Below are 25,886 nucleotides of genomic sequence, written 5' to 3'. Positions count from 1 at the left end.
TGGCTGGGGGGATGCAGCCCCCAAGTCTCCCATGAGAGATGTTTCCCTGCTGTCCCCAGCCCCCTCTGTCTGCTGCTGGTTGGGAAAGCTCATGCCCAGGCTGCAGGAGAAAAATCATTTTTTTCCTGCAAAGGGAGCTGGCAGCTTTGTGGTGTCAGCAGGGGAGGGAGGGAGTGGGAGCAGCCTCAGCTTGGAGCTCACACTGAAGCCCCCTCCTCACTGCCACCCCCTGTGTGGGGGGCATCGGCTGTGCCCCTCCCCCAGGCACCCACCCAGCACCCAGACAGCCACACTGGGGGCAGAGAGTGGCCGTGCAGGCCAACTCCTGCTTGCAAAAAAACCCCAAATACACCAGGAACCACTTTATCACCCGAGAGGCTGCACACGTGTGGCCACCACGCTCCCCTCCGGGGTCGCCGCCCCGCCGGGGGGTTTCGGGGGGCTGGGGGGAGCTGCGGGCCTCTCCCCAACCCCAGATTTTCAGCTCTGTCATCCTGAGGTTTCTGCCAGGTTGTTGCAGGGCTCAGAGCGCGATCTCCCAATGCCATCTAGTGTCTGCTCCGCCAGCCCTGCCCGGGGCTGAGGAGTTTATTTACCGAGCTCTGAGGTCCAAGGGGTTGCTCCCTCGGGCTGGTTCTTACCTGCAGCAGGGGTAACAAATCGGTGGGACCACGGGTTGGCTCTGATTCCTTTTCCTAACGCTCCCGTTCCCGCACCCAAAGCCCATCCCGGCAGGAGGGAGCGGAAGGATGCGGGGCCACGTCCGAGTTGATTAAAGTCTGACAGCCTTCAGCCACTTGTCTCCTAAGCCCTGACATCACCTGAGGCTTAATCACTCAGGAAAGTGCTGTCATGGCCTATTGTCGCCGTATTGGGAGCACGACCTCTTTCCCATTTAGCTGCCATTTCCAAAGAATACGGCCTGCCCGGGGACAGGCGTGACTCAGGAGGCTGCTAATAGGATATAAAGACTCTGACCCGAGGGCTGCACATTTGAATGCTGCCAAGGTCAGCGGCAATGTCATCTGCACAGTGATTATTTGGCCAAACAACCCAAACCAGATGTAACTGGGCCCCTCCGTGGTGATCGGCAGGGACTATGGAACGGGTTGGACTCTGCTCCCACTTTCAGAGCATCCTGGATCCTGAATCTCACCACCTGGGCTTTAAGGACCAGGTGACTGCCCCCTGTCCCCTCCAGTTTCTTCCCCTGACATCACTGCAGGGACATCATCTGCACAAACTGGAAGTGCTCTTATTTCTGCCCTTTTGGAGGCAAAGTGCCCCAGCAACATCTCCTCTGTGCCCCCCTCACTTGCATCCCAGCACAGAGAAAGGTTTTGCAGGATGGGTGTCCCCTGTGTCCTTCTGTGCTCACCACCACCCACTGCCATGATTTAGGTCCCTGCTGTCCTCGTCCCCATCCTCAGTCACCACTCATCGTGTGGATTTATCTCCTCAGCCACAAACCATCATACTGAGTCAGTTTGATTCTGTGATTAATTGAGCTCTCCCCAGAAATGAGGTTACTCCCTGAAGCCTCACTTATAAATATGAGCAGATTAATGGGTCCTGGCCCTGTTAGAGGGACACTACCAGGCTGGGCCGGGGAGGGTTTTCCTGCTCTCATCCAAACTCTCCTTGAATCCTGGGTGGCTTTGTCCTAGGAAAGTTCTGAACAGAGCCAGTGGGGCTGCAAACCCACACCCAGGATGGAGACCCACACCCAGGGCAGCATTAGCCCGGGGGGCTCTTGGCTGGGCAGCACAGCTTGCTGGGGGGCTACAGCCCCAATTTCATTAGCACCCTGCTCCCAGGGCTGCCAGCAGGATGGATCAGCAGCTGCTGAGCTGTCCTGCCCTCTCATCAGCCACCCTGTTAATTGCAGCCACGCTCCTGCCCTGGCAGTGCTGAGTGATGGATGCACTTTGGGTCAGAACCACCCAGAGCCTGGTGGGAGATTTTAAAACCAGGGTTTGAAGCCCCTGTGCCTGTCTCCTTCCTCCTTGAGAAGGCTCTTCCCATGGCTCTTCCCATGTCTGGTGGGATGTTGGTGCTGGGATGTGTCCCTGAGCCACCAGCAGGACATGTCACCACCCTTTGCTGGCCAGGGGTGGAGGCCAGGTAGGTGTGGGAGCCTCCCTGTGAAATCCCTGGGATTTTTGCAAGCTTCCCAAGGCGCTGGCAGTGTGGGGTGATCACCCACACCAGCCCCAGGAGGGTGAGGAGCCATGGGCAGATGGATGGGGCAGGGAAAAGGGGGGACCCCCAGGGCACACAGCCTTCAGTTCAGCTGCAACAGCCCCAGTGGCCTGGCCAACATCCAGCCCATTCCGTTTGGTTTTCACTAATCTGTTTGGGTTTGTGTTTTTTTTTAATTATCTGCAAACAAGGTGCCTTCTTCTTTGAATAACAATGGTGCTGGGTAAGAGGAGCAGCGGGTGCTGGGCTGTGCAAACAGCACTTCAATGCCATCCGCTCTGGAAACTCACCCAGGGCCTGTTTTTCTGTATTTATCCAGCATCAATAATGGGATTCTGCCCTACTAACCAGCATCTGCATGCAACAGCACCAAAAGCAGGAGTGAGTCCTGCTGAGTTAATGTGTAAAAGCCTTTGCAATCATCTTGTGCTACAGACCTGAAGGAGGGTTTAAATATAAGGCTCTTTAATAAAATGAAAATAGCTCTTTCCCTGCTGGTTTTCTGCTTGTTCTTTCATGCTGCAGGAGCCCTGGGGTGGTGTCAGGGCCTGACAGGTTTCCCATCCCTGCTCCATCAGCACAGGATCAGAAATGTGACAGCAGCTCCTCAGTGGCCAGTGCTGCTTGAGAGCAGCCCCCCAAATAACTTCCTCCACTGGATTTTAAAAAACAAAACAAAAAACCAAGTTTTTTCACCAGAAAACCCATCTATCACTGGTGGTTTCACCTGACTGAAAGTGAAACAGAGGCCTGGAGAGCTGCCTGGTCATTCTGGTGCCTGGGAATGAGGTTTGCTGGGACTGGTGAGGTTCTGCAGATGGTCCTGGATTTTTCCACGTGCCCATGGGATTTTTCTCCAAGAAGAGGACCCAGACAGCTCACTCTTAACAGCACAGATGTAAACCATATTTCCTTCCTTGACTGTTATTTTTATTCCAAGCCAATAGCCCCAGATGGGTGCTGGCCTCACAGCACAGCCCAGCCTGGCTGCTGGCATCCTCAGTAAAGTCACCTGTTCCTGGGGATGGGCTGGAGAGAGCAGGAACCTCTCACCCATATGGTGTCAGGCACTGAAACCTGCAGGAGCTGCTGGCAGAGGGATGGGAGATGCTTTGAAACCCTGTGCCTTGCTGGAAAATGGGTATAATCCTATTTACCTGCCTCCTTCAGAGCTGGCTGTGGTGGTTGATTCATGTCAGGAGCTTGGCTGGTGACTCCGGGATGAATGACACTATATAAATGCAAAGTGTTATTAATATTTCATGTTGTAGTGAAAATGTACTAATGGGGGTTGTTCCTGGAAGATGAAGTGCTGCCATTAATACAGCTCTGTGCCCCCAGCACTGGGGGTTTACATGGGATGGTTGGTTTGGGCTGCTGGAGGGTGCACCCCTCTTCTGCTTCTGGCAAACTGGGATCTCAAGAGAATTTCAGTGGTGGGATGGCAGCTCCAGAACCAGGAGCTCTGTCCTGGCCAGCCCAGAGGCTGCACCAGGAGCTGTTGGCTGGGGCCAGCACTGTCTGAAGGTGACATGGTGTCCCAGCAGCTTTTGCCTCTGGCATCACCTCACTCTCTGCTTTTTCTCTCTGTTTATTTGGCTTTTGCTTCCACCAAGTGTCAGGCAGGCAGCCAGGGGTCAGCTCCACTTGGGCTCAGCTGCCCAGTCCTGACCAGTGGGATGTGGAGGGAAGTTGGGTGGCCTGGCAGGATGGGTGCTGCTCCAGTCCCTCCACACGGTGGGGACACAGCCCCTGGAAACCTCTTTCCACTGCCACCACACAGGTATGTAAAAAAAAACCAGAGAACACAACAGAAATGGGCTTGTTTGATTTCAAACTGCAGAACTCTTCCCTGGAGCCATCTGCAAACAATGGTAATTTATTTTACAGCTGTTTAGATTTGTTTCTCTTCATTAAAAAAAAAAAAAAAAAAAAAAAAAAAAAAAAAAAAGCAAACCAGAAATGGTGGAACTGCAAATGAAACTCCAGCAAATGAAACTCCTCAAATGACTCCAGCATTACCTGAGCTCTCGCATCCCGAGGCACCCACACCTTGAACCCCCACCCAACAGCCCCCCACTTGGCTTTGTGCCTCTAGAGCTGCATGCTGGGGAGCAGGGCTCAAAAATGGGGTTCTTTGAGCTGGGGGCTCATCTTGGGGGACCTCCTGGACACTGGTGATGGGTCAGAGACTTGTGCCAGCTTGCAGGTGAGGGGAGGACAGGAAAACAGGAAAAGTGGATAATCAAATCCCGGTGAAATAATCAATAGCCACCCACTTGTCAGGAGGTGGGGAGGGATAAAGTCTCTTCTGGAGTTCTCGGCATGGTGCAAGGTGGAGTGAAAAGGGATTATAAAGGGAGGTGTTTGGCTGAGCAGCTCCCAGTGCCTCAGGCTTGGGCCATGTCACCCTGCAGGTCTGAGCAGGCGAGGATGGGTGCAGGGGGTGGTGAAGGGACCCCAGGACCCGCTGGGCACCCCTCGGCACCTGGCCCTGAGCCCACATGCCCCTTTCCAGTGGGGCAGCAGGATGGGCCACGGGGCAGCCCTTGACCCAGGGAGATCTGGCAGCCTACAGGAACACGTGGGGGATCTGCCTCCAAACCCGTCCCAACCCCCTGGGAATCTCCTCCTCGATCCCAGGGGATGACTCAGGCACCGCTGGGGCCTCTCTCACACCGGGCGATGCTGCTTCTGCCACGGCTGAGCTCCGACGGGCAGCAGCGCTGGCCTGGGCAGGTAAGGGGCACGAAACTCCCCAGGGCTGCAGCCCCCGGCCCGGGGAACACAGAGCTGGGGGTGAGGAAGGCGACTCTGCCAGCGGGCACGGCGTCCGGCCCGATGCCGGGGTGATGGGCTCATCCCGGGCTGGTGTCTGAGCAAGTGCAGGGAAGGAGAAACGTGGGGTTTGTGTGTGCGTCTCCCAGGAGCTACTGGCCCCCCCCAGGGTGTATGTGGCCGGGCCGGGCGGAGCAGGGGGATGTGTTCACACTAAGATCATGGACAATGAGGAGGATTTGTTATTCTCCTGGTGTGTCAAGTGGTTAAAGAGAGCTGGTGCCAAACACAGCCCTGTGAATCCCACCTGGCTGCAGCTCCACGCCCTGTGGATGCATTTATCCATCAGGATGTGAGCCAGGATGGAGCAGGTGCTGGGGATTCCGGTGCTGCTGCGGGTTGGGATCAGCTGGAGCTGATGCAAACGGGTTCTGGGGTCCCCGGCGTGCAGCCTCCCCCCCTTGTCCCTCCTCTGTGGTGTCCCCTCAATATTGCATGAGCACCTGTCCCATGCCCACTCGTGTCCTCCCCTGGTGTGTGGGCACGGCTGGGTGGGTGCGGGGCGAGCGGAGGCGATGTCAGATTCCAGATTCCAGCGGTGGGAGAGGACGCGGCGGAGGAGCCGCGGAGCTGGCGGGTGAGTCACGGCCCCGCTGCTCCCATTCGCTGCCTGCCCGGGCCGGGCCCGGCAACGGGAGGGAAATGAATAACAAATACCTGGGCAAGGAGGTGAGAGACGGGGCGGGGGGAGCCGGACAGCGGGGGGGATGAGCCGGGAGCTGCCTGCAGGATGCTTCTGAACCAGGGAGCTCTGGTGGGACCCCGCGGGGGGGGCATGTCACCCAAACCAGGTCTGTGCTAGGGAAGGTGTGGGTCTGTGTCCCCATGCCTGAGCAAAGGCCAGAGATGGTCCCCAGGGGCCACCCAGGGGGGAGCTTGGTGCTTTGGGGCAGGTAGGAGTGCAGGATGGGGACCTCTTGCTGCTTGTTGGATGTGACTGTGCCTTCTCTGCCCCCACCCCCAGGCTCGCTGACGGGATCGGGGGATCATGAACTGGGGGGCGTTGGAAGGGCTTCTCAGTGGGGTCAACAAGTACTCCACAGCCTTCGGCCGCATCTGGCTCTCCATCGTCTTCATCTTCCGCCTCCTGGTTTACGTGGTGGCTGCCGAGCGGGTCTGGAGCGACGACCACAAGGACTTTGAGTGCAACACGAGGCAGCCGGGCTGCACCAACGTCTGCTTTGACTATTTCTTCCCCGTCTCCCACATCCGGCTCTGGGCCCTGCAGCTCATCCTGGTGACCTGTCCCTCCCTCCTGGTCGCCATGCACGTGGCCTACCGGGAGGTGAAGGAGCAGAGGCGCCGCGCTGCCGGCGGGGACGGCTGCCACCACGTCTACCTCAGCCCCGGCAAGAAGAGAGGGGGGCTCTGGTGGACCTACTTGCTCAGCCTCATCTTCAAGGCTGGCGTGGATGTGGTCTTCCTCTACATCTTCTACCGCTTCTACAGGAACTACACCCTGCCCCGGCTGGTGAAGTGTGAGCTGCCCCCCTGCCCCAACGTGGTGGACTGCTTCATCTCCCGGCCCACTGAGAAGACCATCTTCACCCTCTTCATGGTGGTGACCACCTGCATCTGCATCGTGCTGAGCCTCATGGAGGCCACCTACCTGATCGGCAAGAGGTGCCGCGAGTGCCTCCTGGCCAGCAGCCAGGACTGTGCTCCCTCCCACCCTGAGCCCACGGGCACGGAGGGGCAGGTTTTTCATGGGACAGACTACAATCCCCCCGTGGCCTCCATCCCTCTCACAGCCTCCATCCCCAGCACGCTGCCTGAGGAGGAGACTCTTCCCTAGAGCTGCTCTGGGGGAAAGAAAGAGGCTCTCTCCCTGCATTCTCTTCCTCCTCCTCCATCCCCACAGTGGAGGTGGTGGTGGCAGCACCTTGGAGTTGGGCTGTGCCTGAGGGCTCTCTCCTGTCCTGGGAAAGGCACATGACATGGTTCAGCTGAATCTGAGGTAACCCTGTGCTGTGGGACACTGTGGTCCCCAAGAACCAAGAGGGACAAGCAGCTCCATGGTGTCTGGGAGCTGGCAGCAGTGTCCAGAGGTCAATCCCGTCCCTCCAGGCTGGCTTAGCTGGTCCTGGCTGTACCCTTACAATGAATAAAAATTTCTGTCCTTAAGAAGCAATGGCCAAAGTGGTTGTTCTCCACCTCTTGGAAGAATTGGGGCTGTTTCAGATGGGTGTGATTGTCATTAATGACACTCATGAGCCAAGTGGGGACATGAGCACGTGCTTGGTGTGGCAGCCACCGTGGTCAAGTGCAGGGGTGAAGATCTGGCCAGGCAGGCAGAGTTTGTCCTGGGCTGCTGGCTCTTCCTGCCCTGCCAGAGGAAAACACCCGACCAAAACAGCCGAACACAGGGGAGGAAGAACACCCCAACCATTGATTAAACAATAACATTAAATGGCAGAATATGATCTTGTTTATTGCTGTAATATGTCATGTTCTGCCATGACTCAGGCAGCACTGCAATTTCTGAGGCCATCAGCGGTAACTGAGCATTAGCCAGGATGAATAATTAACAATAATTTCATGGCAAATGCACTCGTAAGTAACATTAACGTTGAACATGCAGCTCGATCAGTTACTGGTTTTGCTTTATTTAGAGGGTGTGATTATTTTTTTTTTTTCCAGGAGCATCAGCAGCCCTGGCACTCACTGGCTCTGCTGCAAAGGAGGCAGCACGGGGAGGGGATGCTGCCCTCGCTGTGTCTTTTTGGATCAGGTCATTCTTCATGCCCAGTTGCTGCACCTACTGCCTGTTTGCAGCATGACTGAGCCCATGAACCAGCTGAGCAAAGCTGAGCCCCTTCCCACAGCCCACCCCAGGGAGTGGAACCAGCCAGGATGTGCTGAACTGGGAGCTGTGGGGGCTGTGGAGGGAATACTGGGGGATCACTGCCACCAGCCCAGAACCCACTGGGGACATGGTGGCTCCTTGCAGACATCAGCGAGTCTGGGGACCTCTGGGGTATGGGAGGCAGATGGTGAAGTGCAGGTGGATTTCATTCATCTCCTTCTGGCTGCTCTTGTTGCTGTGCTTGCTGGTTTATCCACCTGAAAATTTTCTTTACTGAGGCTCTTCGTCTCGGACAATGTAAGTTGGGGTTTTTTTTTTGTGTGTGTGTGCAAGCCACTGCCTCTGATTTAAAGATCCAGGGCTGGGCTGTTTGTTTTCAAGCCAGGTTAGTCGCGGTTGATCAAGACTGTCCTCAATTAGCACAATCCCGAGGTGTTCCCCAGCTGCAAGGGCTGGCGGGGGCAGAGCTGAGCCCCGGAGCAGCCACCCTGCCCGGCTCCTCACATCAAGGCAGCGCCCGGAGCCCGGAGCTGCTGCGCATTGCGAGAGACCCGACGAGCCAGTTGCCTTTTGTTGTTGTGCTGCTTCCTCTCGTCTGGGAGCATTGCAGGAGTCCTGTCCTGTCCCCCCACAGAGCTCCGGGTGTCTTGCACCATCTGGGCTTGGGATCGGCTGCTGGACAAATGGGAAGTCTGGCTGATCCTTTCCGATGTGTTCCTGAGATCTGCAGCAAGGGGAGCTGAGGTTGCTGCAGAAACAGGAGGGTTGGAGGTTGTGCCACCTCCTGGGACACCTGGGGCAATAGGCAGGGCTGGTGTCGGTGGGGAAGAAAAAGTCCTGGGGGCTGTCACAAGGAAAACTGAATATTTTGCATCATCTTACAGGAGGTTGTATTTGCTTGTGGGGTACCCTGGAGGCCCGATGAATTTTGGGGAGAGAGGTTTTAAAACAAACCCATCAGTAACTCCAGCCCAGCCAGGGATATGCAGGGCCTGGCCTGCATGGAGGCACAAGCTGAGGTAGCCTCTCTGTCCCAGGGCAGGCTTGTTTCTACACTGCTCCAAACTTTCCTGTTTGCTGAGAATTGAAGAGAAACTTGAATTTACATCAGCAGTGCTGGACTGAGTGGCTGTCCGGGCTCCCAGGCTCCCGTGACTCCTGCACTGAGTGGGAGGCCACCTCCCTGGGGACAAGGCCCTGGAGTGGGATGGCCAGGATGCTGTCAGGGAGCTGGACATCCAAGGCAGGGCTGGGTCAAGTGCTGCCTCTCACTATGCCCAGTTTAAGATTCTTTTAAAGAGACCTTGAGGTTTTTTCCAGCTGGTTTGGCTCTGCTGCTGAGGCTGTTCCTTTATGGAGCACCCAGGGTTGAGCCACTGGAAGTCTCTGGGTGTTTTTGTTGCTCACACCTGGCACTGAATGAAGCCTTTTACCCATCACCCCACTAAGCTGGATCAGGGTGGTGTTACCTGAAGCTCCTCTAAGGGCTCCCCAGTGCTGAAGTGGCAAAACGGCGTCCCTGTGCCCACGCGGGATCAGGTGGCAGTGGGGTGCAGGGACTTGCCCTTTGCTGGGACGCTTGGCACTGCAAAACAGGGGTGTTTCTGTTCCCCACCCAAGTGCCTCAGGGGAAATCTTCTGCCAGTGCCAAAAAGCACCTGGACTTTTTTTGCAGTGGCCAAGCGGCCTCTCCTGAAAATTCCAAAACTGCAGTTGAAAGGCTGCTGGGGGGAGGGGGGGTGTGACCCGGCCCCACTCTTCACTTGGTCTTGACAGGATTTTCCTGGGGGCAGGGAGTTGCTGCCTTCCAAACAAATCAGACCTGCTGGTGGTTCTCACCACCTGCCCTCTGTCCTGGGTTTTTCAACTCAAAGGCCACAGCCCCCAGATTCCTGCCGCAGGTCCAGCTCTCCACAGCAGCATAGCTCGAATTCCTGATCCTGCCAAGGCAGCTCCGAGTTGAGGGGAGACTCCGGGAGCCCTCGCTTTGCTCTCCTGCAGGATGAGGGTCCCTGTACCCTCCTTCTCCCCTGGGCCCACCCTGATCTGCACCCCCAGGATCCCACAAGGGTTTCCTGGGCTCCCGTAGCCTCTCCCCCTATTTGCCCAGCCCCGCAAATCTCTACACACGCTTCATTTGACCTCCCCCCGCCCCCCAGTCCCGAAGCCAAAGGCTGCTGGGTGAGAGGCTCCTTGTCTGCCAGGAGTTCGGGAGCAGAACCTCTCCCAGCGCCGAGCACCCGGAGGGGTTCTTCAAACTTGTCCCCAAAGGAGGGGTGGGTGACCTGGGCCAGGCGCCAAGGAAAATGCCACAGTGTGCTTGGCCCCGGGGCGTGCCGGAGCCGTGCCGGGAAAGCCTCGGGGCAGCAGAGAGCCCGGGTAAACCACGAGTTGAGCGGAAACACATTCCTGCCCCGGCCACGTCTGCAGAGGCATGAAATGGGGCTGCTGCGGGGGGAGAGGCCGGCTCAGCCTCCCGGAAGCTACCAGAACTTATCCCGGGGCCCGCAAGGACAGGTCTGGGGGCACCTGGCAGGGCAGGGTCCCCGGTGCCATGCTGTGCCACCCGCTGTGTGCCACTCGTTGGAAAAAGTCTCATTTGGGACACCTCGGCCCCGACAGGGCGGTGGCCGCTGGGTGCTGTAGGTTGGAGGCACGGATGAACTGTTGCCCAAGTATTACTAAGGCAAAATCATTAGAAAAAGTGAGTGATAATTGCGCAATTTGTGATTGTTAGCAACAGTCACCGGCGGCCCCGTAGTCAAGGGGCGAGCCCCATCCGCTCCGGTTTTGCCCAGGGTTTGCTGCAGGGTTTGCAGCGCCCGCAGCCGAAGCATCACCTGGCAGGAGGTGCTGGCAGAGGGTTCCTACCCTGCTGCTCGCCCTGCAGGACCTGACCCGCCTTGATTGTTCAACCCCAGCGTGTGTGTGCATGTGCGCAGAGCGGAGCCTCCGCGGGAGGTGTTTGCCAGACTCACCCAGTCCCTGGGAAGAGAACAAACTACTCCTCACCTCCCCAAACACGCTCAGCGCTGCCGACAAAACTCGACACGGAGCCGGGAAAGGGCTCCCCTGCTCCCAAAGGTGCCTGGATCTGACCACCCCCCTCGGGCTCTTCACCGGCTGGGCAGGTACCTCAGGGTGTTCATGGGGATGGTGGGGACCTGCAGGCTGTGGGGGACAGACCCCAGGGGGCTGGCAGGGTGCAGGTGGGAGCTGTGTTGGGGCTGGGGTGGCTGAAGGTGGGGACAACGGCAGCACACGGTGTCACAGTGGGACCCCACAGGCAGTGCAGGGGACCCTGGCCCTGGGGGCTGTGTACCCGGGGGGTGAGTGGAAGGGGTGGCATAGTGTGGCACCCCGAGCGGCACGAACGGCCACTCCAAGCCCTGCTCCTCCATCCCACTGCCCTTCCCCAGGACTGAAAAAGACTGAGCCCCCCAGGAGAAGGTGCACAGCCCCCTCTCTGCTGCATTTGCACCCCAAGAGCTGGGAGTTTTGGGGCCCAACGCCCTGTACCCACGCGGGGCAGGAGGCGGTGGTGACGCAGAGGGTTGGCACGCTGAGAGTTGGCAGAGGTGCTGGGTTTGGCGGGAGGCAAACCGGTGCTGCAGGCAGAACCCAGCACAGCCACAGCGTTGCCCCTGCTCTGCCTGGCTGCCAATCAGCACCAGCCGGGCTGCGGGGCTCCCACGGTGCTGCAGAACACCCCTTGGTACCGGGCTGGGCCCTGGGCGCCCCTGCCCCTTCCCAACCCACCACGGGCCTGTGGCTGGAACCAGCACGGGGCTGAACCAGGTAGGTGGGTGCTGGGCAGGTGGGGGGTGGGTGGCATCACCCGTGAGTGATGGGGTCTGGGGTGAACCCGCAAGGCTGGTGAAGGGGCATTGTTAGCCATGAGCCCAGGCTCTGCCTTGGCACCAGCTTTTGTCTGGGGAAGGGACAGCAGTGGCTGCCTGCTCCCCAGTGTAAAGCCACAGGGATGGGTGGGAGCACTGCCCTGGCACTCAGCACCCACTGGCACTGGACCCCAGCTCTGCTCCACTTGGCTCAGTTGTGCTTCTTAGGGTGTCCCCAGGCTAGGGAGCTCAGTAACAGTTTAGGGGCTCACTGTGAAGTGGCCCCAGACAGGTATGGACTCCAGGCAGCTTTCCAGGCTTTGTTCCTTCCCTGCAGCCCTGGGACACCTCGCAGTGCCACGCAGCCCTCCCTGGATGTGGGAACCTTCAGCACCCCTGGCCATGCCCAGCTCTGGGCACCTCCCAGCCCACAGCTCCTGGTGAGCAGGGAAGGAGCCTGAGCAGCCACCTCCAGGTACATCTTGGGAGGCACCGGCTGGGCATTGGGCAGCAGCTCCTCAGTGGGATGGTGATTGACCTGAGTAGCTGGGGATGAAGGAATCAGGGTTTGGGGTTGAACGAGGCTTTCGATCTGACCTAAACTGGTGTCTTTGCCATCAGGCACGGACGTTGGCAAAACTTGGCAGCTCCTCTCAGAACCAGACTAATTCCTGCAAACACAAAGAGGCTTCAAAAAGTCTCCTCTGAGCATTGCTGGTGTCTGTCTTTTGAGGGCTTGGCCCTCCCTGGGATCATGGGGGGGCTTTGGTCTCGTCTTCACCCCCACTGCAAAGCCCCCCCATGCTCCCACCAGCAGGGCTGTGCATTACTCAAAGCAACTCCTGCAAAGCCAGGGGTGCAGGGCTGGATCCATCCCGCTGTCCTGCAAGGTCCTCTGACGCAGGAGAGATCTTTACAGCACGGAGCCAACTCACTTTTGGATAAAGCCCCTCGGGATTTGTCGGTCCCGGCACTGTGCAGCTCCGGGTCGGGCTCAGCACCGCCCTCCTGACACCGGGACAGCCCCAGGCTGAGCCGCGGAGCCGGTTTGGCCGGCACGGGGCCTCGGTGCCAGGACGGTGCGAGTGGACTCTCACTTTCAGCAGCTCTGCCCTCACCCGTGCTCGGGATGCCTCGGGTGTCACTTGCCAGAGAGAAAACCGGTCCCTGACACGGCCCAGCATCTCAGCTCTTAGCACTAGCAAAACCCAGCAGCCAGTTGAGCCCATTTTACCCCTGAAACTGAGGCTCAGGGAAGACCGGGAGACCCCCTGGAAATCTCCCTCATGGTGAAGGTCCCCACCCACCCAGAAAACACACTTGTGGAGGGCATGCATGAGCCCCACAAAACCCTGGGGAGAAAAGAGGGTGGTTGCCCCACCCCAGGTGAGTGTAACGTGGTAGGGGACAGAGTCCAGGAGGTCAATGAGATTAGGTACAGCCAGAGATGGGCTTTCCCCTTTGCTGTCTCCCACGGTGTCTCGTCACCTCCTACTTCTGCTGCTGTTTCTCCAGGTTGGGTGACCTTGGTCTCCACCTGCCACCATGGATTGGAGGACGCTGCACTCCCTGCTCAGTGGGGTCAATAAATACTCCACGGCCTTTGGCCGCATCTGGCTCTCTGTGGTCTTTGTCTTCCGTGTGTTGGTCTACGTGGTGGCAGCAGAGCGCGTGTGGGGAGATGAGCAGAAGGATTTTGACTGCAACACGAGGCAGCCGGGCTGCACCAACGTCTGCTACGACCACTTCTTCCCCATCTCCCACATCCGCCTCTGGGCCCTCCAGCTCATCTTTGTCACTTGCCCTTCCCTCCTGGTCATCATGCACGTGGCCTACCGGGAGGACCGGGAGAAGAAGAACAGGGAGAAAAACGGGGAGAATTGTCCCAAGCTCTACAGCAACACGGGCAAGAAGCACGGTGGGCTTTGGTGGACCTACCTGCTCAGCCTCTTCTTCAAGCTTATCGTAGAGATCATGTTCCTCTACCTCCTCCACAAGATGTGGGACAGCTTTGACTTGCCACGGCTGGTCAAGTGTGTCAATGTGGAGCCCTGCCCCAACACTGTAGACTGCTACATTGCTCGGCCAACTGAGAAAAGAGTCTTCACCTATTTCATGGTTGGAGCCTCCTCCATCTGCATCGTCCTCACTGTCTGTGAAATCTTCTACCTCATCTTCAAGCGGGTTGTGCAGAGCACACGGAGGTGGAGGAAGTCCACGAAGCGCTCCCTCAGCTACAGCAAGACCTCCACCTGCACGTGCCACCTCAAGACAGAGGAGAAGGACAACAAGTCCCAGACGAGGTGTGTGACACCCCTGCAGGCCTCAGCTCCCAACCTGACTGCTGTCTGACAGTGCTGGGAGGGGAAGAGGGAGGGAGATGCTTCCAGGAATGCCTGGACCCAGAAGGAGTCACTGGTGGTGCCACCATCAGACTCTTCAGTCTAAACCTGGATGGTGCTGAAAGAGAGGGGACACATCCATGGGAACTCTCCTCTGCTTTGGGCACACCCCTGGGTGTCCCCACGGTGCAGGCACAAGCAGTGGCAGGTGGGTGCCAGCTGCCCGAAGTCATACCTGAGGGTGTCTGTTCTTTCCACAGAGGTGAGGAGCTGTGAGCTCGCCCATCCCAGCCGGTTCACCTTCCCCTTGGCCCAGCAGCTTTCCAAGCCTGCCAAGTCCCTGAACACTCCAGAGTCGACCCATGTGAAAAATGACTAAACCCAAAAAACCCCAAGTCCTCCAGGAGGAGCCCACAGGTGCCCGAGCAGACACAGGTAAGGCAAGGGCAGCCCTGGGAGCCCTTTTCCCCCTTGGCTCATGCAAGTGCAGTGTTGGTGTCCTGCTCGGATGGCTTTGCTGGCTCTGCTGCATCCCTCAGTGCCTTCACGTGTCCCCCTGACCCCTCATGGATGTGTCACACACGGCATCAGCTGAGGATCCACTGGGCCACTAAACACTGAACAGTTTGTAGACACCAGGACCTGCTCCGAGTGCTGTAAATCGAGTGGACTGGTGACACCAGAAGAAATGGATTTGTGGAGGTTCCCCAGGAGCCTGTGGCCGGGTGCTCCTTGCTCCCTGCCCAGCCAGGACAGCCAGACTGAGCACCAGGGCTGGTGTGCCCAGCATCTGTCCCCACTGCCTCCTCCCAGCTTGTCACGCGGTGTTAAACCTTAACTTGGCAGAACCTGGCTGGCCCCCAAGGAAATCAAGGAGGGATCAGCATCAATTATTTACTAAACCTTGACAAATATTACAATAAATAGAAATTATTTCCATTTAATCTCTCCTTAAGCAGCGCTATGCAGAGAGCCTGCTGGTGCCCCAGCCAGCTGTGGCCCTGCCTTGGAGAGACCCAGGAGTGTGTCACAGTGTGCATGGACACAGCCAGGGCTTGGGCCACTCTGAGAGACTGTGACAGTGATGCCCACGCTGCCAGGAAAGTGACGTGGCTGTGCAGGGACATGGGAAAAGTGCTTCCAGCACTGGCTGCTCCCATGGGCACCCCAGTACCTATGGTGCCAGCCCTGGGCACCAGGCAGCCTGTGCCAGAGGAGATGGGTGCTGGGCTCTGCAGCACCCTGGTGCTGAGGTGTGGAGCAGGGGTGTTACCTGAAGCACAGCAATTATTTTATATTAAACGTAACAATGGAGTTCCAGCTCAGCGCTGTGGGTGAGCAGGAAATGCCACGTCTCAGTGTGGCAGAGGCAGCAGCTCCTGATGTGTGTGAGGACTGTCCTGGGTTCTGGTTTGGGGAGACCAAGCTCCCCCGGGCTGGCCCCACGCAGCCCATGCCACATGTGCCAGTCCTTGGGGCTGCTGTGGGACAGGGAGAGTGGCAAACACAGGGGGTTTCCCTCCCCAAAGTCTCCAATATTTGTATGTGCATAAAATACGTCATTAAAACATGCCCAAAACTGCCCTTAAGAGCCCCGTCTGGCTCTCCCTCCCCCCAGAAAAGCTCCGGTGAAAACCTGATGCCGGGTCCTAGTCCCGGTAACCAGACAGGAGACGGGACTAGGGTCGCGCTGGACTCCGGGGTGGCTCCGGTGTGACTCCGGTGTGACTCCAGCACCACCCAGCGCCCATCGCACGGACCCGCGGCGGGACCCGGCCGGAGCAGAAAGGGGACGGAGCATCCCCAGGGACAGCCCGCCGCGTCCCCCGACCCTGGCTCCCCCGGAGCCTCCATGGCGGGTGCTTTGGGGGCGCGCAGTGGGGTGACCTGCCCAGGGTCCCACCCGTGGGCAGGATCCTCGCGGAATCCTGAGCGGGTCCTTCTCCCGCTCGGCGGATTTGTCCCGGTGGCAGAGCCCCGGCCACCAGACTGTCCCCGCAGCCCGCTCGGGACAAGCGGGACACCCGGGTTTCCCGCCGCCCCTCACCGGCTTTGCTTGTCCCCGAGGATCCCGGCAACGCTGGGGGTCTTGTCCGGGCGATGTTCCCGGCCTCAGCGCCCCTCCCAGCCAGGGCCTCCCCCTCGGCCGGGGGCCGCGGGACGGGGCGGCCCCGCACACCTGCGGCCGGGCTCGCCGCTAAGCCCCGGCCCCCAGTTTCCTGCCCGCGCTCCTCCCCCGGATCCCCCGAGTCTGGCAAGGCCCGGCCCGGCCCGGCCCGGCCGTTCATTCCCAGCGCGGCCCGAGCCAGGCGGGACGTACCCGGCGAGCCGGAGGTGAGTGAGGAGCTCCCCGGACCCCTGGGACATCGGGCACCGCTCGGGGACACCGTGCTCGGGGATACGGGACACCCCCTCACCGCTGGCACCTTCGGGTGCTGCTTCGGGGCAGCACTTGCACCCACTTTCTGAGCCCGAGCATCCCTTCGCCCCACCGCGGCTGGCTGTGCCCTTAACAGCGCAGCTGACATCTCTGCCTAATTAATTAGCAGCTGTTAATTAGGAGTCAGGGTGGGGGTTTCTCCCTCTCTCCCAGCCGGGCTGTAGTGCTGAGCTCTACGGGGGGATGTGGGTCCCCGGAGCAGCACCGGGGTCGTGTGCGGTGAGAGGTCTCGGGGGTCCCTGGGCAGGTAGGAGCGCGCTGGGGACTGGGGGGCATCGCGCCGCAGCGAGGGGGCTGGCAGGGCACCTCCCAGCAGTTTGGGGTGGGTGTCAGGGTGGCTTCGTGCTTCCCGTGCTGTTCTCTGCCCTCCCGTGAAGCCGGGCCCGGGGGCTGCAGCAGAGACAAACCCGGGCAGCTCCGGTGTTCCCCCCGCCGTGCTGCGGTCCTGACTCCCGGGGCAGCCCCGGGCAGGGACCCCCTCGCTGCGGGCTGGAGCAGCCACGGGTGGGTGCTGCTGGAGGCGGATCCTGCGCTGCCGCTTCTCCCCCAGCCCCGTGTTTCTGCGCTGGGATGCAGGAGGAGCAGTCCTGGGCTCGGGAATGTTGTCTGGCTTCTCTCCCCCGGGGGTGGGATGCTCCTCAGACCCTGTGCCGAGCAGCTCTGTCCCGAGAAAGCCTGAGGCTGAGGTAGCCCTGTCTGCAGGCCCTGTGCACTGACCCGGTTCCCTTCCCCTCTCTGCTGGCAGAGACACGAGCTCCCTAGAAGATGGGTGACTGGGGATTCCTGGAGAAACTGCTGGACCAAGTCCAGGAGCACTCGACTGTGATTGGGAAGATCTGGCTCACCGTGCTCTTCATCTTCCGCATCCTCATCCTGGGCTTGGCCGGGGAGTCCGTCTGGGGGGACGAGCAGTCGGATTTCGTGTGTAACACCAAGCAGCCAGGCTGCACCAACGTCTGCTATGACAAAGCCTTCCCCATCTCCCACATCCGTTACTGGGTGCTCCAGTTCCTCTTTGTCAGCACCCCAACCCTGATTTACCTTGGCCACGTTGTCTATCTCTCCCGGAGGGAGGAGAAGCTGAAGCAACGGGAGAGCGAGCTCCGGGCTATCCACAGCAAGGACCCAAATATCGAGCAGGCTCTGGCAGCTGTGGAGAAGAAGATGTCCAAGATCTACATGACAGAGGACGGACGGCTCAAGATCCGAGGGGCACTGATGTGGACGTACATCGTCAGCGTGATCTGCAAGAGCATCTTTGAAGCTGGCTTCCTCGTTGGCCAGTGGTACCTCTATGGCTTCTCCATGGTGCCCCGCTACGTGTGCAAGAGGGACCCGTGCCCCCATCAGGTGGACTGCTTCATCTCCCGCCCTACTGAGAAGAGCATCTTCATCGTCTTCATGCTGGTGATGGGCCTGATCTCCTTAATCCTGAACCTCCTGGAGCTTTTCCACCTCTGCTGCAAGAACCTGTTTAGCAAAATCAAGGTGTCAAAGCCGAGTGCCCCAAGCCGGGACAACTTTGCCGATGACACGGCCTCGGGTCCCTACGCACCTAAGCACTACCCCTTCCTGCCCATGGCTGAAAGCCACACACCGTCCTACCAGGCCTACAACAAGCTCTCCAGTGAGCAGAACTGGGCCAATTTCCACAACGAGGAGAACCTAGCACTGGGTAACAGACCCTTGTCTGACCCCTATGCCCCCAGGGCTGCTGAAGCCCCCACCCTGGAGGAGAAGCTGTGCGGCCGTCCTGAGAGCTCAGCCTCCAAAAAGCAGTATGTCTAGTGCCAGGCTGGCCCTGGCTGGCCGAGGGGACCTTCCTTGGTCCCTCGTGCCTGTGAAGGTGCTGGCCGTGGGCAGGCAGCTGCCTCCTGCCTGGTGCTGTGCCCTATGGACTGGTTCCCCCCTGGAGGTTCTGCCCCTGGGTTGTGATGCTGGGAGCAGGGCCGAGCGGAGCCTCCCCACAGACCCTGCAAGGAAGGAAACTGCAGAAAGTTCTCTGGGACGCCGTGTCCTGTGTGCCTCGCCGTGGGAAAGGGAGAAATCCCTGGAACCGTGCAGCTGGGAACAGGCTGTCCCCAGGGCTGCAGTGGGTGGAGATTGCTGCCCCCTGGGAGCCAAAGCTCAGCTGGACCCCAGGACCTGTCGGAGCCCCAGGCTGTGGGAAGCCCCTCACCTCCACTGGGAATGCACTGAGCCCCGGGGGGCTGGGGGGAGCTGGGCAGGGGCTGTGCTGCCTGATGGGGTCTTGGCAGCCAGCCCTGTCCTGTTCCTGTCAGCCCGACATGGGGCCAGCAGCTCGAAGCTGGGGCTCTGGTGTCCAGCAGAACCCGATGGCTGCAGGGTCACTGATTGGGTGCCCCAGGACTGTGAGCTCCCCCCGCGGTGTCCTGGCCCTGGACCCTTTCCCATGTGATTTGTGCCTCTTAAGTTATTTTTAACCTCTTGGCCTGAGCACGGAGCTTTCTGCCTTAAAGGTGCAGGGGGGCTGGGGAGATGCCCCTGAGCCCTGTGTTTTTCTGGGGAGGAATCAGCCTGGGTTGGGGTGGGGGGGTTATTGGTTTTATCACTTTGCACTACTCATCTCCTGCTGTGGGCCCAGGTGCTGGGGGCATATGGAAGAACCAACTACTGCCCAACTTCCTCAGCCCCCCTGTCCCCTAATGCTGTGAAAGGGGAAGGTTCTGCCATGACCGGGGGGCTGCGGGTCCTGCGTGACCCAGGCACTAGTGTGGGATGTGGGCACAGCCCTCAGTGCTGTTTCCTTCCCCCCCCTTGCAGACCCAGTGCTGCAACTTGTTGAATAAAGCTGGATGAATGGAATAAAGGTGAAGCACGGTGTGACTGTGGTTCCTGCAGCCTCTGCCTGACCTGGAGAGAGGGGAAGGGGATGTTTGGGAGAGGGAAGCTGCTGTCCCAGGGGTGATGGGGCTGGGGTGAAAGGGAGGGGGGGGTCCCTAGTCGCGCTGCTGGTGCCACTTTTCCCCCAGACAGCACAATGTCCTCTTCCCTCTGCCCAGCCTCAGCTCAGGGGCTGTCATGGGGTGGCTCCGGGTGTCCCCAAGCAGAGCTCAGCCCCGCAGGCAAACTCAGGGCTGCATAATAGGTGGAAATGAGCGGCAGATAAAGGCACTCATTGCGGCTGGAGCTGTTTGGTTTCTCTGGCCAAGGCAGCCTAGGGCAGAGCCTGCTCTCAGCCGAGGGCCTCTTCAGCGAGTGTGGGACGGACTAAAAATACCCTGGAGAAAATGAAATATGGGTGATACGGGGCGATATCGCTGCCATCTGCCTCTGGAGGAAGCGAAGAGGGAGGCACCCGGCTGAGCTGCCCTTGGTGCAGAGCCTGGGCTGCTGGCCGAGCCTGACCCTTGGCTCCTCTCCCTGTTGGGGGCTGGGGGGGCTTGAAATCCCCTGGGGTGGGGATCCGGGGTGCACAGCACCAGTTCTCAGCCCTCCCCTCAGCCATTCATGAGGATGCTGGGGCAGATCCCCTCTGGAGAAACCCTTCCCTACTCACACCATCACCCAGTGGGGACCCCCTGGGACACTCCAGTGCAATGGGGACCCCAGACCAGAGCTGCAGAGCCCCGCAGTGCTGTGGCTTTCTGGGGTGTGCTGGGCCAGGAGGAAACGCTGGTGTGAAAGGTAACGGTGCAGCCGTGCTGTGTGTTTACCCACAGGCAGCTCTCCCCACTCACCTCCCCTCTCCTGGGCTGATATTTTTGTTGGCACGGGGGGAGCATCACACTTTTCCAAACATCCCTGCAAGGTGGAAAACAAGACGGCTGAGACCCTCCCCCCCCTTCACACCCCCCCTTTGCCTGGAGCCAGTGCCCGGCTGCTGAGCAAACAGCTCCCTGTCCCACTATTGTTCCCATGTTGTGACAAGGTGGCTGGGGGTGGCTGGGGTGACCCCACACCACCGGGACCCACAGGCTAACAACAACACGGAGGGGCTCACCTGTGTGTTGGGGCCGGGCAGGGGGCAGGAGTGGGGCTGGTGTTGGCAGCAGCCCCCCAAAAGGTGGGGACGGGTGGCCCTTAGGCAAATAAAAGTTTGTAGCTGATAAGGACCATGGGCTGGCCTGGTGAAGCCCTTTGGCACAGCCTGGGGACAAACAGCAGCCCGTGGGACACGCGTGGCCTTTCTCACACCTCTGTGCTCCCTCCTGAGTAAACAGACCCCTCCGGTCCCTTTCTGGGACTGGTGCTTGCTGCCCCAATTCCCAGCCCTGTCCCCCGATGCCTGGCAGAGGCTGCAGTGAGGGGCTCCCCATGGGCACCCCCAAGACCAAGCTCCAGGGTAACGGGCAGTGGGCACGGTCCCTGTGAGATGGGGGCACTGGGACCCACCAGAAGGAAAGGAGACATGAAGACTCCTCCTGAGCCGTGTTGTGCCTGCAAGGCTCAGCCTGAGGCTCTGGCCAAGCACCAAGGAGTCTATTTTTAAGCTTTTCCAGTGCATAGAAAATAGCAAGTGTCTGAATCCAACTCGCCCGCAGGAAGAGCCACGGCGGGAGAGGGGAGGAAGGGCAGAGGGGCAAGGGGATGCCACAGCACGATCCCCTTGTCCCACTGGGTCCTGTCCATGCCCAGGCCTCTGCTTGAGGGTCACCCCATTTTCCACAGCCCCCCTGGGAGAAGCAGAAGTGGGCAGGAGCTGCCTCCTGGGCCAGGCAAAGACCCCCTGAGCCCCAGCACCCCCCCAGCACCTCCCCAGTGGGGCAGCACCAAACCAGTTACAGTCCTGCCCTTACCAGCACTGCTGCCAACAGTGCCCAGTGAAGGAAACGCAAACCCCAAGGATCTCCCTTCCACCCCCCATCCCAGCACGGGTTATATTTGGTTATCTTTATCCCTCCACGCGCGTGAGAACCACGAACGGGAGGAAACGCGCTCAATGGCCCCGAGGACTTCCCACATCCTGACATTGTCCCCTCCTCCCCTCCAGCCCCTTCCTCGCATGGAGGCAAAGGGACTGCAGTGCCCAGCACCCTGTGCCCACCCAGGGATGGGTCCTGCCTTCACCAGTGGCTCAGGGCATGGTCCCAGTGTAGCAGAGGGAGGGCAGGGGCTGCTGCCTGCATTGCTGGGGGCTTTTCCTGGCCTGGAGAAGTTGATGTGGTCTAAAAGCAAGGTCCTGGGGGGTCTTGGGGATGGGAATGCAACAAGAGGTGATGCTGAGTGGGAAGGGACGGTGTACAGCTGTAGCTGTCCCTGGCCAGAGCTCCAGGGATGTGCTGTGCAAAGCTGAGCTGCTCCCCTTGTACGGGTCTTGGGGGCTTTTGCTGTCCTAGAGAGGAGGTGTCAGGCATGGCCAGAAGATCTGCATAGGGGGGCCCTGCAGGAAAAGACAAGACAGAGAGGCTGGGAAAGGACTCTGCTACACTCAGGGAAAGGGCAAAATGGGAGCCTGGGAAAACAGCCCAGGCTGGACAGTCAGGGAGGGGGTGTCCCCAGGGGATGGGGGGGACATGCTGGAGCTGGGGTGTGGATCTGCCATTTGCTGTCCAGTGCAGCTGGGGTGAGCACCCTCTGTGTCCTGGGGCTGTGGAGACACCACGCTGCCTGCAGGTCCTGTGTTCCCCAGGGTGACATCTCCACAAATGTCAGTGCCTCTGGATCCCCCTCCAGCACCCCCCTTCTCCCCAGAGCACCCTCACTGCAGGAAGAGCCCGATGGCTCTGAGCAGCCCTTGTGCCAGCACAGGGTCACAGTGTCCCCAGGCCCCCTGCAGCTGGTGCAGCTCTGCTCTGATCTAACCCCATGCCTGCTGCAGACATCCAGGTGTGTGCTGAGGGTCCGGGGGGGTCTCACTGCCTGCACTGCAGCTGTGCCCATCCCCTGGGATCCAATTGCTGCAGCTGTTGGGTTGGATCCCTGCCCTGTGGCGCAGCTGCAGGGACTTCCCTGAAGCCAGACAAGTCCCAGGAGGACACTGTCCCCCACACACTGACCTCCAGGCCAGGCCTGGGACTCCCTGGACAGGCTGCTGGCATGGCTGCTGTGCTGGGAGCAGCAGGATCACCACAGGCTGGAGGTGCTGTGTGCAGGTGGGGGGGGATGTCAGGTTTTTAGCCTTCTGGTTGATTCAATCGAGCTTCCTCATGAGCCACCGAGGCTGCTTGCCCCAGCCCCGAGTGCTCACCACCTCCTATTCTTATCCAGCCGGAGCTTCCCAGGCTGCACATTGTTGGGATTCAATGGGAGGAAGGGTGGGATTACAGCCCCGAGGCCTTAGGAGAAAGGCAACCGAGCTCTGGGAAGCTGCTGCACCCCTGCGGGGAACCACGGCAGCTCTGGGGACGGAGGGGATTCCCTTGGAATCCATCTGGGAATGCGGTGGGAGCAGGGCAGGGGCTGCCCGGCCCAGCGCCGTCGGTGCAGCCAACACCGGGGCTCGGTTCTTGCCGAGGGCATCGCTCCAGCACCGCGCAGGATCAGACCCCCCACGACAGACACCGGGGGGGCCCAGGGGAGGAAATGGGGCAGTGAGGCCCCGACAAAGCCCAATTGTGCCCGGGCGGCCCTGGGAACAGGCACTCAATGGGCTATAAACAGCTGAAGGAGCCGCTCGGTCTCGGGGTGAACAAAGGCATTTGGGAAGACGTTTCCGAGCTGGGTCCAGCTGGTCCTGGCTGGGGGGAGGGACGGGACCGTTCCCACCCCAGCACACAATAGGGAACGGCCAGGTTGGGAAAACAAGAGGCCGTGGGCAGGGGGTCAGTGCCAGCCTGCCAGGAGACCCAGGTGATGGCACCAGGGGTGCTGTGAACCCCAGTACTGGACGGAGGCAGCAGTGTGGGGACAACCTTTGCATCACCCCAAAACCCTTCCTGCACCTTCCGACCCCCCCTCAGCTGCCCTGACACTCCGTGGTGGCCAAGACCCGCGTGTCCCCCGTGGGCCAGAGCTGTGATCCTGGCCCAGGGCAGTGCTCCAGCCCTGGGACAGCAGCTGGGGACAGACACACAGCCCCACAGCAGTAAAGCTGTCAGCAGGGCAGGCACAGAGCTGTGTGAAATGCTGCTGACCTCAGGGCTTTGCAGCAGCCAGGACAGATTGATGTTCCCCGGGAGGGGAAGGGCAGGCCGGGGCAGCAGCAATGCCTGGCTCAGGCACCAGGGGAAAAAAAAACAACCCTGGAGGCAGCGATAACCCCGGCTCCAGCCCCAGCAGGGTTACCCCTGGGCTTTGTTTTTGCTGGGGTTTGGTCCCGGGGCGCCTGGTGCTGCCTGAGGATGGAGGAGACAGCAGACACTGGTCCCCAGAACTCACTGCCAGGAGGGACAACCCCCCCATGTCCCCTGGGACCCCACCCAGCACTGCCACATCCCTCCTCCTCTTGATAAGGGGGTTGAAGGGCAGCAGATGACGTGGCCCGGGGAGCCAGGAGGAGGCACTGGGGATGTCAGTGCCTCCCCCTCCTTCCTGTCTGCCACCCTGTGCCAGGCCCGGAGGTCAGTGCCAGGTCAGGGACAATGTTTCTCCCAGCGTAGGAGTTCCTTCTGGAACCAGGAGCAGGAATGTGCTCTGAGCTAGAGCTGGGGCCAGGTGCTGATGCAGAAGACACAGAAGCCCAAGGAGGGACAGAAGTTTATTCTGGCAGTTCCCATACAGGGCAGAGATCTCCCCATTCTCTACACACCAGCCCCAAGTCACCACCACACTTGGGACTCCTTGGCAGAAGGAGGGCCCAGACTTAAACCTCCCCCTTCTTCCTCCCTGCGAAGCCTGGTGCTGCTGCTGTGCTCCCGAGATCTCCACCACGTGCAGGTTCCGTGGGTGTCAAGCAGGTGCTGTGGGTGGGGGCTGCAGGGAGCCACGGGAGAGCTGCCAGCAGGACAGCAAGTCCTGACCCCCACCCCGGGTCACTCACATCCAAGTCTCTTCTATTTTCACACCATGGAAGAAGCCAAAGCTACAGAGATGTGGGTGGCAGGAGGCCGGGAAGGGTTTTGTGGCTGGAGGAGGAGATGAGCTGCAGTCCTGCTCCACCTCCACAGCTCCCATCTGCTCTGACACAGAGGACGAGCTCGGGGGGCTGCGTCTCGAGCACATCCATGGGGTGGGCAAACCCCGACCCTCCAGAGGGTGAAGAGCAGCAGCAGACACAACACATTGCCCTGGTGCAGGAGGGAGGCTGCTGGGAGCTCTGCAGGTGACAGGGGAGCTGAGGGGGACCCAGACGGCCCCAGCCCCGGGCACAGCGGCTCCCGAGGGGCCCCGCGGTTGCTCACACAACTTTTATTAACTCTTTTCCGGGCGGTTCCTGTTCAGCACGGCCCGAGGGGCGAACTCCAGCTTGTCCTTCAGGCTCACCACGTTGGTCAGGTCCTTGCCTGCGATCTCCTGCAGCCTCCGCTCCTCCCGCTGCTCCGAGATGCTCTTCTCCTCCGTGGCCGGGGGGTCCCCGCGGAGGAACCACTCCAGGTGGTAGCCCACCAGCCCCACCACGAAGGCCACCGGGAAGGTGACGTACGGGGCCTTGGAGCGCACGGCCGCCCAGAGCACGGACCACATGGCGCCGAGAAGCGGAGGTCACGAACCGGGCCCGGACCCCACCGGAGGCCTCGGGGGAAGCAGCGCCCGGGAAAAGCTCCGGGAAAGGAGGGAGGGGGAGGGGGGAAGAAGGGGACAAAGCCGCAGCGGGGGACTCGGCACTGAACCCGCAGGGAATCGGGGACCCCGCAGCCCTGGACCCCCCGCGGGGCTCCCCCGGACCCCGCAGCGAGCACCGGGCGGCCCCGCTCACCTGGGCCCGGCCACCGCCACCGCCGCTTCCGGTACCGCCCCTTCCGGCACCGCCCCTTCCGGTCAGCGGCGGGAGCGCGGGCGGGCGGGCGGGGCTGCCCCCTGGCGGGAGGAGCGGGAGGTGCGGGGAGACCCGCGGGGAGAGCCATGGGGGGAGCCTGGAGAGACCCCCGGGGAGAGCCCCGGAGAGACCCCCCGAGAGAGCCATGGGGGGGAGCCATGGGGGGAACCTGGAGAGACCCCCCGAGAGAGCCATGGGGGGAGCCATGGGGAGAGCCCCGGGGAGACCCCCGGGGAGAGCCATGGGGGGAGCCATGGGGAGAGCCTGGAGAGACCCCCCGAGAGAGCCATGGGGGGAGCCATGGGGAGAGCCCCGGGGAGACCCCCGGAGAGACCCCCGGGGAGAGCCATGGGGGGAGCCCGGAGAGACCCCCGGGGAGAGCCATGGGGGGAGCCATGGGGAGAGCCCCGGGGAGAGCCCGGAGAGAGCCATGGGGGGAGCCATGGGGGGAGCCATGGGGAGAGCCCCGGGGAGAGCCTGGAGAGACCCCCCGAGAGAGCCATGGGGAGAGCCCCTCGGAGAGAGCCATGGGGAGAGCCCGGAGAGAGCCCCGGAGAGAGCCACATAGAGACCCATGGGGAGAGATGCTGCTGCCCCAGAG

The 25,886-nt window shown here is 60.4% G+C and overlaps 4 protein-coding genes across 11 annotated transcripts; 3 read left to right on the top strand and 1 right to left on the bottom strand.

The window, feature by feature from the left end:
- The first annotated feature begins 4,304 nt into the window (after nt 1-4,304).
- Nucleotides 4,305-7,167, top strand: LOC139807214 (gap junction beta-5 protein-like). 3 transcript variants are annotated; one of them, XM_071767855.1, is made up of 2 exons: nt 4,305-4,941; nt 6,005-7,167. In XM_071767855.1, exon 2 carries the CDS (start codon nt 6,029-6,031, stop codon nt 6,833-6,835), a length of 807 nt encoding a protein of 268 aa, XP_071623956.1. In that variant the 5' UTR covers nt 4,305-4,941; nt 6,005-6,028; the 3' UTR covers nt 6,836-7,167. The 3 variants fall into 3 exon arrangements, with proteins under 3 accessions (XP_071623956.1, XP_071623958.1, XP_071623957.1); XM_071767857.1 differs by lacking the exon at nt 4,305-4,941 and adding an exon at nt 5,121-5,709; XM_071767856.1 differs by lacking the exon at nt 4,305-4,941 and adding an exon at nt 5,718-5,831.
- Nucleotides 7,168-10,849: 3,682 nt separating this feature from the next.
- GJB3 (gap junction protein beta 3) lies at nt 10,850-14,971 on the top strand. 4 transcript variants are annotated; one of them, XM_071767587.1, is made up of 4 exons: nt 10,850-10,977; nt 12,023-12,160; nt 13,201-13,988; nt 14,288-14,971. In XM_071767587.1, exons 3-4 carry the CDS (start codon nt 13,231-13,233, stop codon nt 14,301-14,303), a joined length of 774 nt encoding a protein of 257 aa, XP_071623688.1. In that variant the 5' UTR covers nt 10,850-10,977; nt 12,023-12,160; nt 13,201-13,230; the 3' UTR covers nt 14,304-14,971. The 4 variants fall into 4 exon arrangements, with proteins under 4 accessions (XP_071623688.1, XP_071623684.1, XP_071623685.1 ...); XM_071767583.1 differs by having other exon boundaries at nt 13,201-14,971; XM_071767584.1 differs by lacking the exon at nt 12,023-12,160 and having other exon boundaries at nt 10,898-10,977; nt 13,201-14,971.
- GJA4 (gap junction protein alpha 4) lies at nt 10,887-19,303 on the top strand. 3 transcript variants are annotated; one of them, XM_071767582.1, is made up of 2 exons: nt 10,887-10,977; nt 17,213-19,303. In XM_071767582.1, exon 2 carries the CDS (start codon nt 17,233-17,235, stop codon nt 18,253-18,255), a length of 1,023 nt encoding a protein of 340 aa, XP_071623683.1. In that variant the 5' UTR covers nt 10,887-10,977; nt 17,213-17,232; the 3' UTR covers nt 18,256-19,303. The 3 variants fall into 3 exon arrangements, with proteins under 3 accessions (XP_071623683.1, XP_071623682.1, XP_071623680.1); XM_071767581.1 differs by lacking the exon at nt 10,887-10,977 and adding an exon at nt 14,371-14,462; XM_071767579.1 differs by lacking the exon at nt 10,887-10,977 and adding an exon at nt 15,103-16,361.
- A 4,751-nt stretch (nt 19,304-24,054) lies between these two features.
- SMIM12 (small integral membrane protein 12) lies at nt 24,055-25,266 on the bottom strand. Its single transcript, XM_071767810.1, has one exon. It carries the CDS (start codon nt 24,991-24,993, stop codon nt 24,721-24,723), a length of 273 nt encoding a protein of 90 aa, XP_071623911.1. The 5' UTR covers nt 24,994-25,266; the 3' UTR covers nt 24,055-24,720.
- Between the last annotated feature and the right edge of the window lie 620 nt (nt 25,267-25,886).

Source organism: Heliangelus exortis, chromosome 24 (assembly GCF_036169615.1).
Source record: "Heliangelus exortis chromosome 24, bHelExo1.hap1, whole genome shotgun sequence".
Taxonomy (NCBI): domain Eukaryota; kingdom Metazoa; phylum Chordata; class Aves; order Apodiformes; family Trochilidae; genus Heliangelus; species Heliangelus exortis.
Note: the sequence above shows the minus strand (reverse complement) of the source record. Positions and strands in the feature narration are given on the sequence as shown.

Bases quoted from the DNA above. Each gene is read 5' to 3' on its own strand.
- LOC139807214 (XM_071767855.1), top strand. From the start codon at position 6,029: ATGAACTGGGGGGCGTTGGAAGGGCTTCTCAGTGGGGTCAACAAGTAC.
- GJB3 (XM_071767583.1), top strand. From the start codon at position 13,231: ATGGATTGGAGGACGCTGCACTCCCTGCTCAGTGGGGTCAATAAATAC.
- GJA4 (XM_071767582.1), top strand. From the start codon at position 17,233: ATGGGTGACTGGGGATTCCTGGAGAAACTGCTGGACCAAGTCCAGGAG.
- SMIM12 (XM_071767810.1), bottom strand. From the start codon at position 24,993: ATGTGGTCCGTGCTCTGGGCGGCCGTGCGCTCCAAGGCCCCGTACGTC.